Below are 14,194 nucleotides of genomic sequence, written 5' to 3'. Positions count from 1 at the left end.
AAACAATAACAACAAAAATGGGAGGCCAATCCTTGACCACTCAGCACATGAGGACCAGGAACTAGAGGATATGAAGAATGGAAAAGATGTACATACTCTGAGAAATACTATGCCACTTCTCAGTTCAACCCAAGTGCTCTACGGTCTGGCAGTCAAGTATCCAGAGACTAACATCTCAACATCCACCACCTACACGGACAGTTTCTTCTGTATAGAGCCCAGGTAGACATAGTAATCTCATAGAACAGACACATATTCAGATATCTCCCTCCCCTCCACCTCAGTGGGTAAAACAGGAGAGTTGCTGTGAGTACACAAACACTGACCTACAGATTAGCCAAAGGGGCCTCTCTGTTGTTAAAGTATGTGCACTGTTTATTTCTCAATGGTAGAGTTTCATTTTATGAAAATCAGATCTTATTTTCTTTGGTTAACAACAAGGGCTATAAACTGCTCAGAGCAGCAAGATTTAATCAAATTTATACAATGCACAAGAACAATTCACAACCTGCTGTATATTCTGGCTATAACGTTCTGCATATTCTCAAAGTAATACAAAATATTGCAGAGCATCCCACCGTTTGCCTACGGCTAAAAAGCATTCTTAAGACTATCTCAAATCTAAAGTGCTTCAGTGGGCTCTGCTAATCACCCTTGTCTCATCAAAAGTAACAGGCATTCCTCCTCCTTCACCCTGGGTCTCATGAAGATTTTCTAAAACGTAACGCGTTAAGATTTAGCTTAACGAGATCTCAGTAACATCTCTAATTCCCATTGCTTTCAGTGTAGAGTTAACACTTCCTTCTCTGCTGTCAGATGCCTACCATACAGCTCCAAAAATCCAACACACAACAAAACAGCTTTCTTAAAATCGCAACGCACAGCAATACTATGCCACCTATGCTAAGAAATCAATGAAATATCCTTGTTTACAACTTTTCAGAAAGCTTCATGACCCTAAATACAAGGGTGCTGTGTTTTCTCTGAATATACAAAATCAGATCAATAAGATCAACAGACCACCAATGAAACGTCAATAAAATGTCTTTTCTGGTAGGATACAAGTAGGGCACTGGAAAAGGCAGACACATGCAAATTCATTACAGCAGACTGCTGATTAAAAGAATTCTAGGACTGGTCTGAAGACTGCATTGTTACCCATGCAGGAAAGAACGATGGTGAAGTCATCAGGATGGATCTGTATTTTGTAATCTATTTATTTATTTATTTTTACTTTTTTCTCTCAGAAAAATCAAGCCTTGCAGACTATCCTGACAAGGTAACTGAGTTACTCCATAGTGACAAATTGTTATTTTCCACCTCCTTACATCTCAGTGATGTCTCACTGCCCGAAACACAGAAGACATATGACACAACACCCACAGCCACCATGCTTGTCGGAGAGATACTGCAGAATAGTCTGTGGATTCCAGTACATTAAACAAGATTACCTGAGACAAACTCAATTAATGTGCCATACACACAGACAAGCTGATGCAGATTTTCAGCATGGTCACTTGTAAAAATCTCAAAAATTTCTGCATCATCTGTTTTTTAATTGTGTACAATTTCATGCTGCAGTGACTACAGAATACTCCATTACAATCTAAGTTGGGATTCCAATTTATACAGTTCTTTCTGTTAATCACAGTAAATGGTAATTCTTATACAGCTGTCGCTTTGTAGAAGTACAAGGAACCTCCTAGCTGGTTACTTTGAAAGTCACCTCCCAAGATCCATGTTCTGTAATGGGAGGATCCGGGTTCCAGTCAAGGACACATAGGCTTCACACTGTACAGGGCTGAGCATAAAGATTTCCAACAACGTGAGAGGGAAAAGAAGGAAGGCAGCAAAGGACAGGAAGAGCAACAAAAACGTTGGCCTTTCCGTGTGTAAATAGATTATCTCTTGCTCTTCTGGGTGCTGTAGGGAGCTGAGATTTGTACAGGACTAGCAGATGGGACAGAGGGCAAAGCAGAGACCCAGACCTTCTGAAGAGGCAGCTATATTCCAGAGCCCAGCGTGTTTAAAGCAGCACCAGTTTCCTAAGTAAAGGCAAGTGAATTCTATCCATGGTGCAGTAAAGGGAAAAGAAATGCAGCTGAGGGTACAGGGGCAAATAGCAACAGGGCCCCGGGGCATCCCTCAATAAAACACAGAGACACTGACCTATGTCAGAGGGGAAAGGATGCTGTTACCAAAAGAGGTTCGTCAGTGTCTCAGATTTAAATCATTATTACTGTAATTGTTGTTTTAACTGCTTATGCCAGAAGCCCAGAATACTCTATGGCAAGCGGCAGACTAATTGAGACTTCAAGCTTGATTTCACACTGTGTTATAAGCTTATTTGCAGGACTGCCCCAGAAGTACTGCAATTGGTATTTTAACCTTGAAGATCTCCACATAAGGAAGGCTGCATTCCCCACTATATCCCACACTAAGAGTCTTATGTAACCACAAAAGTATCACAAATACTTTAACCAAAGCAAACTAGCAGTGAGACTCAAAGAGCGTTATTGAATGCTCACACAGTTCAACTTTAAGAAACAAATGCATAAAGAAACATGGCTTCTTCCAAAAGATTTGCTTCTCATGTTTAGTCAGTCTACCAATCCCATTTTTTTCTACTTTTTTCTTCCTGACAGACTGCAGAGGAAACAAAGCTCTGTAAAAGCTTTTTCATTAACGGAACTGTTTTGCAGATATGACATCATCGGTCCTACCTGAAAGCAAAAGAACTAACTGCTTGCTGGAAGACTATACTTCAAAATCACTATACTTTACAGTGATTTAGTCATATCTTTGTTACACTGCTGACTTGCTAGGTTTGGAATAAAAACACAGGACTAGTTTTAAGTATCTTGCCATTACCTTCCATTACAAATGTTTTCCTTACAATCACTAAAATAACCTACATTTTGAAAAGCCCTCAGATCCCCATGGAGCCAAAAAAGTTTATTTATAGCGAATCAAAAGCTTTATTAGACTAATTTGGGTGGGTTCTTTTAGTTCATTATACCCATGAGGAACGAAATAGATTAATGTAACGTTCAGATCAAGGCTTCTTGTCCCAACACACAATACCTCTGGGAAGGCTCATGTTATCTGAAGCACTGACTTGCTTCTGTAAGAGGAGGACTGCCCAGGTCAGTCATGCAACAGTGTGACAACAGTAAATCAGAGCAGGGAGAAGCAGGAATCCCAGGGGCAGATATTCTCGACACATTACCTTCAATTCAAGATCTAACTTCAAAAAACATTCCAGTTAGCTAGGGACTTTCATTGCTTTCAAAGCAAAATTATGGAACTCAATAATTTGAGTTAATTTTTTTTTTTTAAAAAAAAAAGCTCCTGAACACTGTTGACATAGACGAAAATTAGTTAACTTGTTGATTCTCCACTTTAAAACATAAGTGTTTCTGTGTATATTAAGTGTTCCCATCTTGTTCTGGGCTCCTCAGTTCAAGAAGGACAAGGAACTGCTTGAGAGAGTCCAGCGCAGGGCCACAAAGATGATTAAGGGAGTGGAGCATCTCCCTTATGAGGAAAGGCTGAGGGAGCTGGGTCTCTTTAGCTTGGAGAAGAGGAGACTGAGGGGGGACCTCATTAATGTTTATAAATATGTAAAGGGTGACTGTCATGAGGATGGAGCCAGGCTCTTCTCACTGGCATCCAATGATAGGGCAAGGGGAAATGGATATAAGCTGGAACACAGGAGGTTCCGCTTAAGCATGAGGAAGAACTTCTTCCCAGTAAGGGTAACAGAACATTGGAACAGGCTGCCCAGAGAGGTTGTGGAGTCTCCTTCTCTGGAGATGTTCAAAACCCACCTGGATGCGTTCTTGTGTGATCTGTTCTAGGTGGTCCTGCTCCGGCAGGGGGATTGGACTAGATGATCCTTTGAGGTCCCTTCCAATCCCTAACATTCTGTGATTCTGTGTGATCTGCATTTCACATGAATTCCCTCATACATCCTTCTGCAATTTTTCTCTAATTTTACTTCTAAATAGAAGTTTTATGTATTTTACAAGATTACGACCATCAACTAAAGCAAAGGAAAAAGATGCAAGCTTTTAAATTCTTCCTGTCACTTTTAGCCTCTGGTCACTATAGGAAAAGGATTAAAATACTTTTGTTCTCTATTTGATGTATTCAGCTTCATTTCTTTACTCTGAAGATCCACTCCACTGTACTGTAGAGAAGGAAAAGGAAAGAAACCCACAGAGGAAAAAAAAAAGTAAAATTGCAAAGTAAAAATACTAAGAAAATTCAGAATTAGTCATAGTTTTTTAATTTTATTTCTAGCAGAGAAGAGTGATGGAAACATCTATTACTCTGAAATAAGCAAAAAGGTAAACGTGTTCAGTGTACAAACAAAAAATGAATCATTTGTTTTGTTTATGTATGCACAATTAAATGTATATCTATCATGTTACTATAATAAAACCATTTTGCAATTTAATTCCCGTTTGTACAAATGATGAACTAGACAAATCATTGTATCACTAAGAGTAAACTTTATAATGTAATGAATATTTGCTAGCTATAATCCATATCAAAACATCTATAATTACTGCACTGCAGGATTATCAACATGAAGAGTAATACACTTTCGCCTTCAAGTACTTGAAATGTATTTTTTTCTAGTTACAGTGTTTCAGTAATTTGTATTGCAATAGCATTTAGTAAAATTTGATTTACTATTTACTCAAAAAACACTGCTCTCATTAAAAAGATTTAATTACTACCTTACATTTGTCATCTTATACTTTTTTTACCTTACTTTTTTTGTAATTTTAAGTATGAATTTACCTATAATGAAAAATAAAATTTTAATAAATTGTCTAGAGGTTTTTTTATTTTTTAAACAGCAGCTAAAAACTTCATGCCTATAAATAATTTCTTGCAGAGCTGGGTATCCTCCACCTCCTTTCCCCTCCAAGTACAGGTCATCAATTTTTTCCACAAATGAACTCAAAAATAGCTAAATTAATCCAGTTTGAGGTTAATTGTTACAGACTTGAGGGCAATAGTCAAGGTCCAGAATAAAATATTTAACACTTCAGTATACTTCTCATTTTCAACTACCTCATCACATACGAAAGAACCCCCAAAATATAAGACACGACTAATTACAACATCCTGAATTATTATTTTGTCATGTGTAAGACACATGGGACTACCCCAGCCATCCAGATAAACTGGGATAAGACATCACCAAAAGTAAAACACAGTGTTTCAGTTCAGACTTCTTTCAAAATAGAATCAGTAAAGCATACCATTAGGCTACACACAATCTGCAAACCACTTGTTCACAATAATAGCAGTAGCAAACTATGACTTTTTTGAAAGAATGAAATTTAGTTTTTATTTAAAATAACTGTGCTGCAGTTCCACTGGTAAAGCATGATAAAGGCAACTTTAAGAATACAAGCTGTATCTTTAAAATTAAACTCTTATGTATGATCACGAAAATTCTTCATGGTTATCCCAGTAACTACCCTATCTATGTAATGTTATCTCTATTTAACTACTCCACTACAAATTTTCTGTTTATGACCCACAAATGGATGCAACACAATCCCTTGATATAGCCATTTCCAGTCAACATCTTTAAACAGTCACAACAGATATTTTAAATTATCACTTTCTGTTACGAGATTCTGCTATCAGACTGAACAGTAGCAGACATGTAAATGTGTCCCAGAGAAAAAAATGCAAGTATCCATTTCTGACTTCAGAATTTTATCAGTATTTTAATTCCTATAGCTCCTGCAATATGGAGGAGGAGCTCATATGAGGTCGGACACAACTACTGCTAGCTGTCTCTCAGAAACTACTTTTTATTCCAAATTATGAAAACAGATGCCCATTATTGATTTTTTGAATATCATATTTTATCAATAAACAAAAAAGACACTGAGGAGATCATCAAATGGCAACAAAGCTTTGAAATAATAAAAGCACACTCAACTGTCAAAGGAAAAAAGCCCACCAAAACCTTCATGATAATTTAAGTGAAGAAATATTATATTTATCTGGCAAAATAGCAATATCTTTTTGGCAATATAATAGCTTTTACTCTCTGTCAACTAGTTTAAATGGTAAATTTTTTTTTACAAAGAAAAAAAAAAATTATGCAGTTCACTAAGCCAGAAATCAGCTTTTAAGTAAATTATTTGGGAAAAGAATAGAAGTAATGCTTTTATTACTTATGTTATAAGCTTTACCCTGTACATACATTATAACTGATGTTAATATTTATTCCATAGTTAGATAATCCTCCATTAGCTAATTAAATTCAGTTGTGAACTTATTAACCAATATTTCTCCAACCATTTAAAGTATTTTGAATGACACCCAATTAAATGTTAGCAGACCTTCCAATGTAACACAGTTTGCAAAATTAAATTAATGGAGTATCTTCCATTTATACAGACTCTCTCTTCACTAAGAATTCCTAATTCATTTTGAAAACTTAAATTATAGCATAACTATAATAATTTCTATTCAGAAGTAATAATTGCTGCACAGATTTATTCTGTATGGTACCAGGCATCCCTCATCCCTTTTCAACTACTGCATGTGAGAAAAGAAATAGAAATCAATGAGTGCAAGAGTGCTCAGAACCTCTCAGGACTGCTCTACAGATTCAGTAACAGAAGATGATGTTACTCATCATTTTCATATCCAGGTCTCATGTTGAAGACTGAAATAGAGTTTAAACATATTTTTTTATTGCTATGCTATTAAAAATAAAGGTTTTAATTGACTTACTGATTGTTACACATACACTGGTACTGGAACAGGTTGCCCAGAGAAGTTGTGGATGCCCCATCCCTGGAGGTGTTCAAGGCCAGGTTGGATGAGGCTTTGGGCAAGCTGGTGTAGTGGAGGATTTCCCTGCCCATGGCAGGGGGGTTGGAACTAGATGATCTTTGAGGTCCCTTCCAACCCTAACTATTCCATGATTCTATGATTGTTAACGCACATCCTTAACACAGAACTGAATGGGTTTGCTCAATTACTATACAAAACAGTATTTGTTCAGAGTTTATGTTTTATTCTTGAAAACATAGTAAGAAATGAGAACACAACACTAAATCTCATTATACCAAAATACAAGGGTCATACTTGTTTTTATATCTATACAAGTATATATACATCTATATATACACGTCATGTATATACATCTATGACGGATCACTTCCTTGCAAGCTTATCCTATCTGTCACTCACTAAATAAATCCTTGAAGTTCACAATTAAAGCTTCTTACACCTTCCAAATTCCTATCTTCACAACCAAATCATCCTAATGTCAGCTACTTTGCCAGCACTTTCATTGTTGTTACTCTACAGCTTCAACAACCCAAGAGTGAAAAGTACACAGAGAAGTGAACAGAATTCCTGAAATAAATCCTATCCTGTTATCATTCATACCGAATTATTATACGAGTTTCTCAGTAGACTTGTGTAATGTGCAAAGCATCTGAAGTACACAAATTCATTTCGGTCAGTTAAAAAAATAAGGTTATGTTCTTAAACCCTGGTAATATTTGCTTGTACCTTCCACACAGAAGCAGAAAGAATATATTTTAGTGATCAAAATATTAGTGCTTACAAGTCAACCGTAGCAATTCCAGTTCAGGGAAATCCTCCAGTTTCTATTACATTGAATTCCATATCTTTAACAACACTCAAAACATGTTAAGACAAAAGCTTATAGTGCATTCTCAGTTGTACACCCAAAATATCTACAGTCACTGAAAATTATATACCAACAAAATGAGCTGCCCTAATATCTGACCGAATATACCATATGCCATTCTATGACTCTATGATTTACTAGCAAGTTAATTTGTATGCTGGACATTATTCCCACCAACAAGGAGGAGAACATGAAACTCAAGGGCAGCCTTGGCTGCAGCAACCATGAAACGGTCGAGTTCAAGATCCTTAGGACAGTGAGGAGAGCACACAGCAAGCTCACTACTCTGGACTTCAGAAGAGCAGACTTGGGCCTCTTCAGGGGTCTCCTTGGTAGAGTACAATGGGAGAAAAGCCCTGGCGGGAAGAGGGGCCCAGGAACACAGGTTAATATTCAAGGATCGCCTCCTCCGAGCTCAGGAGCAGTGCATCCCAACAAAGAGGAAGTCGAGCAGAAACACTAGGAGGCCTGCATGGATGAACAAGGAGCTCCTGGACAAACTCAAACACAAAAAGGAGGCCTACAGAGGGAGGAAGCAAGGTCAGGTAGCCTGTGAGGAAAAGAGAGAAATTGCCCAAGTAGGCAGGGATCAGGGTAGAAAAGCTAAAGCCCTGATAGAACTACATCCGGCCAGGGACATCAAGGACAACAAGAAAAATACCTATAGATATGTCAGTGGTAAAAGGAGGACTAAAGAAAATGTGGGCCCTCCCCAGAAGGAAATGGGAGACCTGGCTACCCAGGATATGGAGAAGGCTGAGGTACTCAATGACTTCTTTACCTCAGTCTTCCCTGGCAAGAGCTCCAGCTGCACAGCCCAAGTTACAGAGGCAAAGGCAGGGACTGGGAGAATGAAGAACCACCCACTGTAGGAGAAGACCTGGTTCGAGACCTGCTAAAGAAACTGAAGGTGGACAAGTCCATGGGACTGGATGAGATGCATCCATGGCTCCTGAGGGAACTGGCAGATGAAGTTGCTAAGCCACTATCCATCATATTTCAGTAGTCGTGGCAATCTGGTGAAGTTCCACTGACTGGAAAAGAGGAAACATAGCCCCCATCTTTAAAAAGGGAAAAAAGGAAGACTCAGGGAACTACAGGCCAGTCAGTCTCACCTCTGTGCCTGGCAAGATCATGGAGCAGATGTGCAAAGGCACATCGAAAATAAGGGGGTGACTGGTGGCAGCCAACATGGATTCGCTAAAGACAAATTGTGCCTGACAAATTTAGTGGCTTCTAACAATGGGGTTACAGCATTGGTGGATAATGGAAGAGCAAGTGACATTGTCTAGCTGGACTTGTCCAAAGCATTTGACACTGTCCCACACGACATCCTTGTCTCTAAACTGGACAGACACAGATTTGATGGATGGAGCACTCAGTGGGTAAGGAGGTATTGTCTGGACGGTCACACTCAGAGGGTTGTGGTCAACTGCTCAATGTCCAAGTAGAGACCAGTGACAAGTGGTGTTCCTCTGGGATCACTACTGGGGCTGGTGCTATTTAACATCTTTGTCAGTGACATGGACAGTGGGATCAAGTGCACCCTCAGCAAGTTCGCAGATGACACCAAGTTGTGTGGTGTTGTGGACATGCTGGAGGGAAAGGATGCCATCCAGAGGGACCTTCACAGGCTGGAGAGGTGGGCCTGTTGAGAACCTCATGAAGTTCAACAAGGCCAAGTGCAAGGTCCTGCATGTGGGTCGGGGCAATCCCAAGCACAACTACAGGTTGGGCGGGGAATGGATTGAAAGCAGTCCTGAGGAAAAGGACTTGGGAGTGCTGGTGGATGAGAAGCTCAACATGAGCCAGTAATGTGCGCTGGCAGCCCAGAAAGCCAACCGCATCCTGGGCTGCATCCAAAGAAGCGTCGCCAGCAGATTGATGGAGGTGATTCTGCCCCTCTACTCTGCTCTTGTGGGACCCCACCTGGAATACTGTGTTCAGCTCTGGAGTCCCCAACATGAGAAGGACATGGAGGTGCTGGAGCGGGTCCAGAGGAGGGCCACGAAGATGATCCGAGGGCTGGAGCACCTCTGCTATGAAGACAGGCTGAGAGAGTTGGGGTTGTTCAGCCTGGAGAAGGCTCTGGGTAGACCTTCTAGCAGTCTTCCAGTACCTAAAGGGGGCCTACAGGAAAGCTGGAGAGGGACTTTATACCAGGGCGTGTAGTGATAGGACAAGGGGCAATGGCTTTAAACTGAAAGAGGGGAGATTTAAATTAGATATAAGGAAAAAATTCTTTTCATTGAGGGTGGTGAGGCACTGGAACAGGTTGCCCAGACAAGTTGTGGCTGCCCCATCCCTGGGGGTGTTCAAGGCCAGGCTGGTTGAGGATTTGAGCAACCTGATCTAGTGGAAGGTATCCCTGCCCAAGGTCCCTCTCAACCCAAACCATTCTATGATCATATTGTGAATTCTATGATCATTCTGTGAATGTCATATTTAAGAAGGGGACAAAGGAACCTGAACCAGGTTGGACTTGCAGTGAAGAGAGAGAGGAGGCAGGGGGGTGGCCCCCGGCCTCTCATGTGGATGACTGGAGATGGCCACAGTGACGTGGCTTGGTGAGTTCTGAAGCATCCCGCTCCCAGGGAGCCCACTGGGCAGTTTATCCTGCCAGGACTGTCAAAGTTTGTCAGGTTGGTCAGGCCCGGCACAGCTGCAGCAGAGAGAGGACTGAGATCTGAGAGAAACAACAACGCAGACACCAAAGTCAGTGAAGATGGAGCAGGAGGAAGTGTGCCGGAGCTGAGATTCCCCTGCAGCCTGTGGTGAGACGGCAGGCGGCCCCACTACTGCCCATGAGAGAAATGGTGGAGCAGAGATCCACCCGCAGACTGTGCAGGACCCCACACTGGAGCAGAGATGCCTGTGCCCAAAGGAGTTCGCAGAGAACTGTCTCCCATGGGAAAGGACCCCACGCTGCTGGAGATTATGGCAGAGCAGAGATGCATCTGCGTTCTGTGGGGAGTCCACGCTGGAGTGGGTGGCTGCACCTTAAGAAGCTGTGACTCCGTGGGCAAAGCCCATGCTGGAAGAGTCTGATGAGTAAGGATTGCATTCTGCTGGAAGGACTCACATCAGAGAAGTTTGTGGCAAACTGTCTCCTGTGGGAAGAGGCCCCATGTTGGGAGGCTCCTCTTTAAGGAAGGAGTGGCAGAAGCAGCATGTGACAAACCGACCTGCCATCCCTATTTCCCATCCTCCTGCGTCACTGGGGGAAGGAGGTAGAGCCGGGAAGAAGAGAGGGGTGAGGGAAGGTATTTTTAAGATCTGGCTTTGTTTCTTATCCTCTCTGAAGTAACTGTTAACAAATTAAATTGATTTGTCTCCAAGCCAAGACTGTTTTGCCCAGGGCCATGGTTGGTAGGTGATCCCTCCTTGTTCTTATCTTGACTCTCCCGCCTTTTATTACGTTCTTCTCCTCCCCACCCCGCGGAGCAGGGAGGAGTGAGCGAGCAGCCACATGGTAGCTTAGCTGCAGCTGGGCTAAACCATGACAACTGGGCAACTTGCTTCTTATTTGTGGCTCATGACATGGATTTAAATTTTGGTATGGATTGATAAAACACACAGCAAAATATATAAGAAGTTCGAAGTTATCTAATCAATTTTTTGGGCAGTGAGGGGGGAGGGGGGAAAGGAGAATCAAATTTTTACCTGATCTCTTTTGGAAAGGAAAAAGTCAATGTCACAAAAAGGAAAACAGGAGAGATATGAAGAACACCACAACATAGTCCCTTTTGTGTTCATACTGCATAATGCATTTCAAGTGCAAAACTAATAGCAAAAAAAATCTGTTACAGGAAAACACAGCCTGTGTGACATATACCCTCAACGGGGTCCAAAGTTCAAGAGAACACCAGAATACTTCAATTTGTATCAGGAAGTCAAACTCTACTGATAATACATGAGAGGGTTATTTATTACACAACAGAATTAACCTTTGACTTCAAAAAGTAAAACAGAAATCCAACAAATAAAACTTAAATACCCTCCTTCTCTTAGAAATTAATCTAAATAAAGTCTGTACTTGTAAGCCAGGTATTTAAATGCAGAAAATACTCAATTTGACAATTGCCTGTATGAGCACATGCAGTGCATCTGTGTATGGAAATACATTTCTTTTTATTTATCCAGAGAACAGGGTATAAACACAAGACAACAGAATTTTAATTATATAAGAAATTCTAAGTTTGCCACTTATTAATTTTTCAGAGGTTAACGTTGCAAGCTCAATAACCGCCATTTAAACATACTGGCACTGTTTCAAGCTGCATGCTTTACACCAAGTGAGAATTAAGAGAACAACCACCACAATACCCATGCACATGCACAAATTAAGATCAGTTACAAACAGACATTCTACAACAAGCACAGTAAACAAACAAAGATCATGGTATAAAAGGAAGCGGAAGGAATATTTAACTTCTCCTTTACTTAGCAATTACTGCCCACAAATATTAATGGGTATTTAGAATCACAGAAATCATAGTTAGGGTTGGAAGGGACCTCAAAAACCATCTAGTTCTAACCCCCCTGCCATGGGCAGGGAAACCCTCCACTACACCAGCTTGCCCAAAGCCTCATCCAACCTGGCCTTGAACACTTCCAGGGATGGGATTTACAGCTGATTATTTCACATCCTGTTCGAACCAGTACATGTCCTTGATGCCTCCCAGTCAACAAGTATTGCCAGTTTGTACTTTCTTTAGTAGGATCCTAGTACTTTTTAACGTGTTGGCCAGGTGTTATAGTGTGGGACTGTTTCTGTCTGTGGTTACAAGTTTTTAATTTTTATAATTACATGCACTTTATCCCAGGACAGACAAAAGAAACTATCAAACATACTGCCTCAGTGTCCCTACCACCCTCAAAAAAGCACACTCCCTCACACTCAAGCATCACTTGAACAACATATCAGAATAAAGCCATTCCTCAGTTTCACCCTTGGTTGGCCTGTGTAGAAGTTAAATTTCTGAAAGGTAAACAGACCAACGAGCAGTCTATGCCCATCCCTGTACAAAGAAGATGGCAAGAAAAATGACTTCCACTTACTTGATGTTAATTCTGGGTTTCCTTTTAGGTTCATCATCTTTGGAATTGAAGGTCCATATATGTCTGCATCAAGCAAACCAACTTCTTTTGTCTGTGTAAGGAGGAAAAAAAAAAAAAAAGTATGTCAAAATGTCTGTTTTCCTTTATGAATTACTAGTTTAGCAAAACCTCAAAACTGCCCATAGAAATAAAAATACAATCTTGATTTTAGAACTAAGTTATAACTGTTTCCTTTCTCTCTAAATTGGAATTAAAGTATGAAATATAACATCTCTACAAGTTGAGCCAGACGTCATTACAAAATATAGATTCCCAATACACAGAATCCTCACTTGCACATTTTCTTACTTACAATGTAGACCACTATATTAACAAACATCATAAGCAGCTCCACGTACATTTATGCAGAAATAATATTTAAACTTTTTTTAAAAGGTATCAAATTTTATTGTAAAAAACCCAAGAAATGTTTGTAAATATATTCAAATTAATGCAATTTGAATTACACTAGTGACTACAAGGAATATGAAAAACAAAAAAAACATATTTTATCGTTCATTTAAGTGGCCAGAGCAAACTTTAGCAGACATCTTGAAAATACTGAAATGCAAATCTCTGAAGCCAATTAAGCAGGCATAACATTTTAATCAAATGCATTTACACAAAAGAATGCCAAAAACATGGGTTTATTCAACTACATATGGTACATTAGGCAATAAATGTTAAATAAAAATTTTTTTCAACTACGTAGTCTAGACTTACAAGATTCATTTCTATACACTTTTTTTATACATATACATACATATTTTTTGGAAAGTAAACTATTTTTCCTACAGATGGCAAGGCACACTACCAGTTACCAAGTTCTGCAAATTAAGTAGTAAAGAGCAAGCCCTTTAAAGTGCTGAACATCAAGCTTCTCTAATATAAAAAGTTAACTGTACTCAACATTTTGCAAAATTATGAGCAAGTATGTTTAAGGGCTTGTTTGAAATGTTAAGGTAGCAACGGGAGTTTTTCCAACAATGCCGAGTCAGACTTTCACTGTTAGTGTTTCGAAATACGTGCTTCATTTTTTGGATGATGCTTTCATAATTTAGTATCATAGATTAAGCCATTATGTTATCACAGTTTTGATGTGAAAGATGGAGAGAAAGATAAAGGCTCAATGCTAACTATCATGTTTCTGGTTAGAAGAAGAGTATAATGAGGCTTTCAACGCAAGTATACAGCATCTCTACTCCTGAACAGGATTTCTGAACATGAAGTATATTCTGTGGCATCACAATCTGTTTGTTTGTGGGGTTTTTTTTTCAAAATAGAAATGCACCTGGACTGAAAACCTGGGCATTCAGGTCACTATTAAGTAAATTGGAATTTCAATTAAGATAAAGAAACTAACTTGTAGAAGCCTAGACACCTGAG

General features: G+C 39.7%; 1 protein-coding gene across 1 annotated transcript in view; it reads right to left on the bottom strand.

Annotated features, from left to right (window-relative positions):
* NUBPL (NUBP iron-sulfur cluster assembly factor, mitochondrial) overlaps window positions 1–14,194 on the bottom strand; it is a 93,507-nt gene that overhangs the window by 61,574 nt on the left and 17,739 nt on the right. Inside the window, exon 4 of the mRNA XM_086613617.1 lies at window positions 12,770–12,860. Coding sequence (XP_086469743.1) covers window positions 12,770–12,860 — 91 coding nt within the window. The remainder of the gene's footprint in view (window positions 1–12,769; window positions 12,861–14,194) is intronic.

The sequence above is a fragment of the Tauraco erythrolophus genome, chromosome 6 (assembly GCF_009769465.1).
Source record: "Tauraco erythrolophus isolate bTauEry1 chromosome 6, bTauEry1.pri, whole genome shotgun sequence".
In the NCBI taxonomy this organism is placed as follows: domain Eukaryota; kingdom Metazoa; phylum Chordata; class Aves; order Musophagiformes; family Musophagidae; genus Tauraco; species Tauraco erythrolophus.
This window is presented reverse-complemented; position numbering and strand designations above follow the sequence as displayed.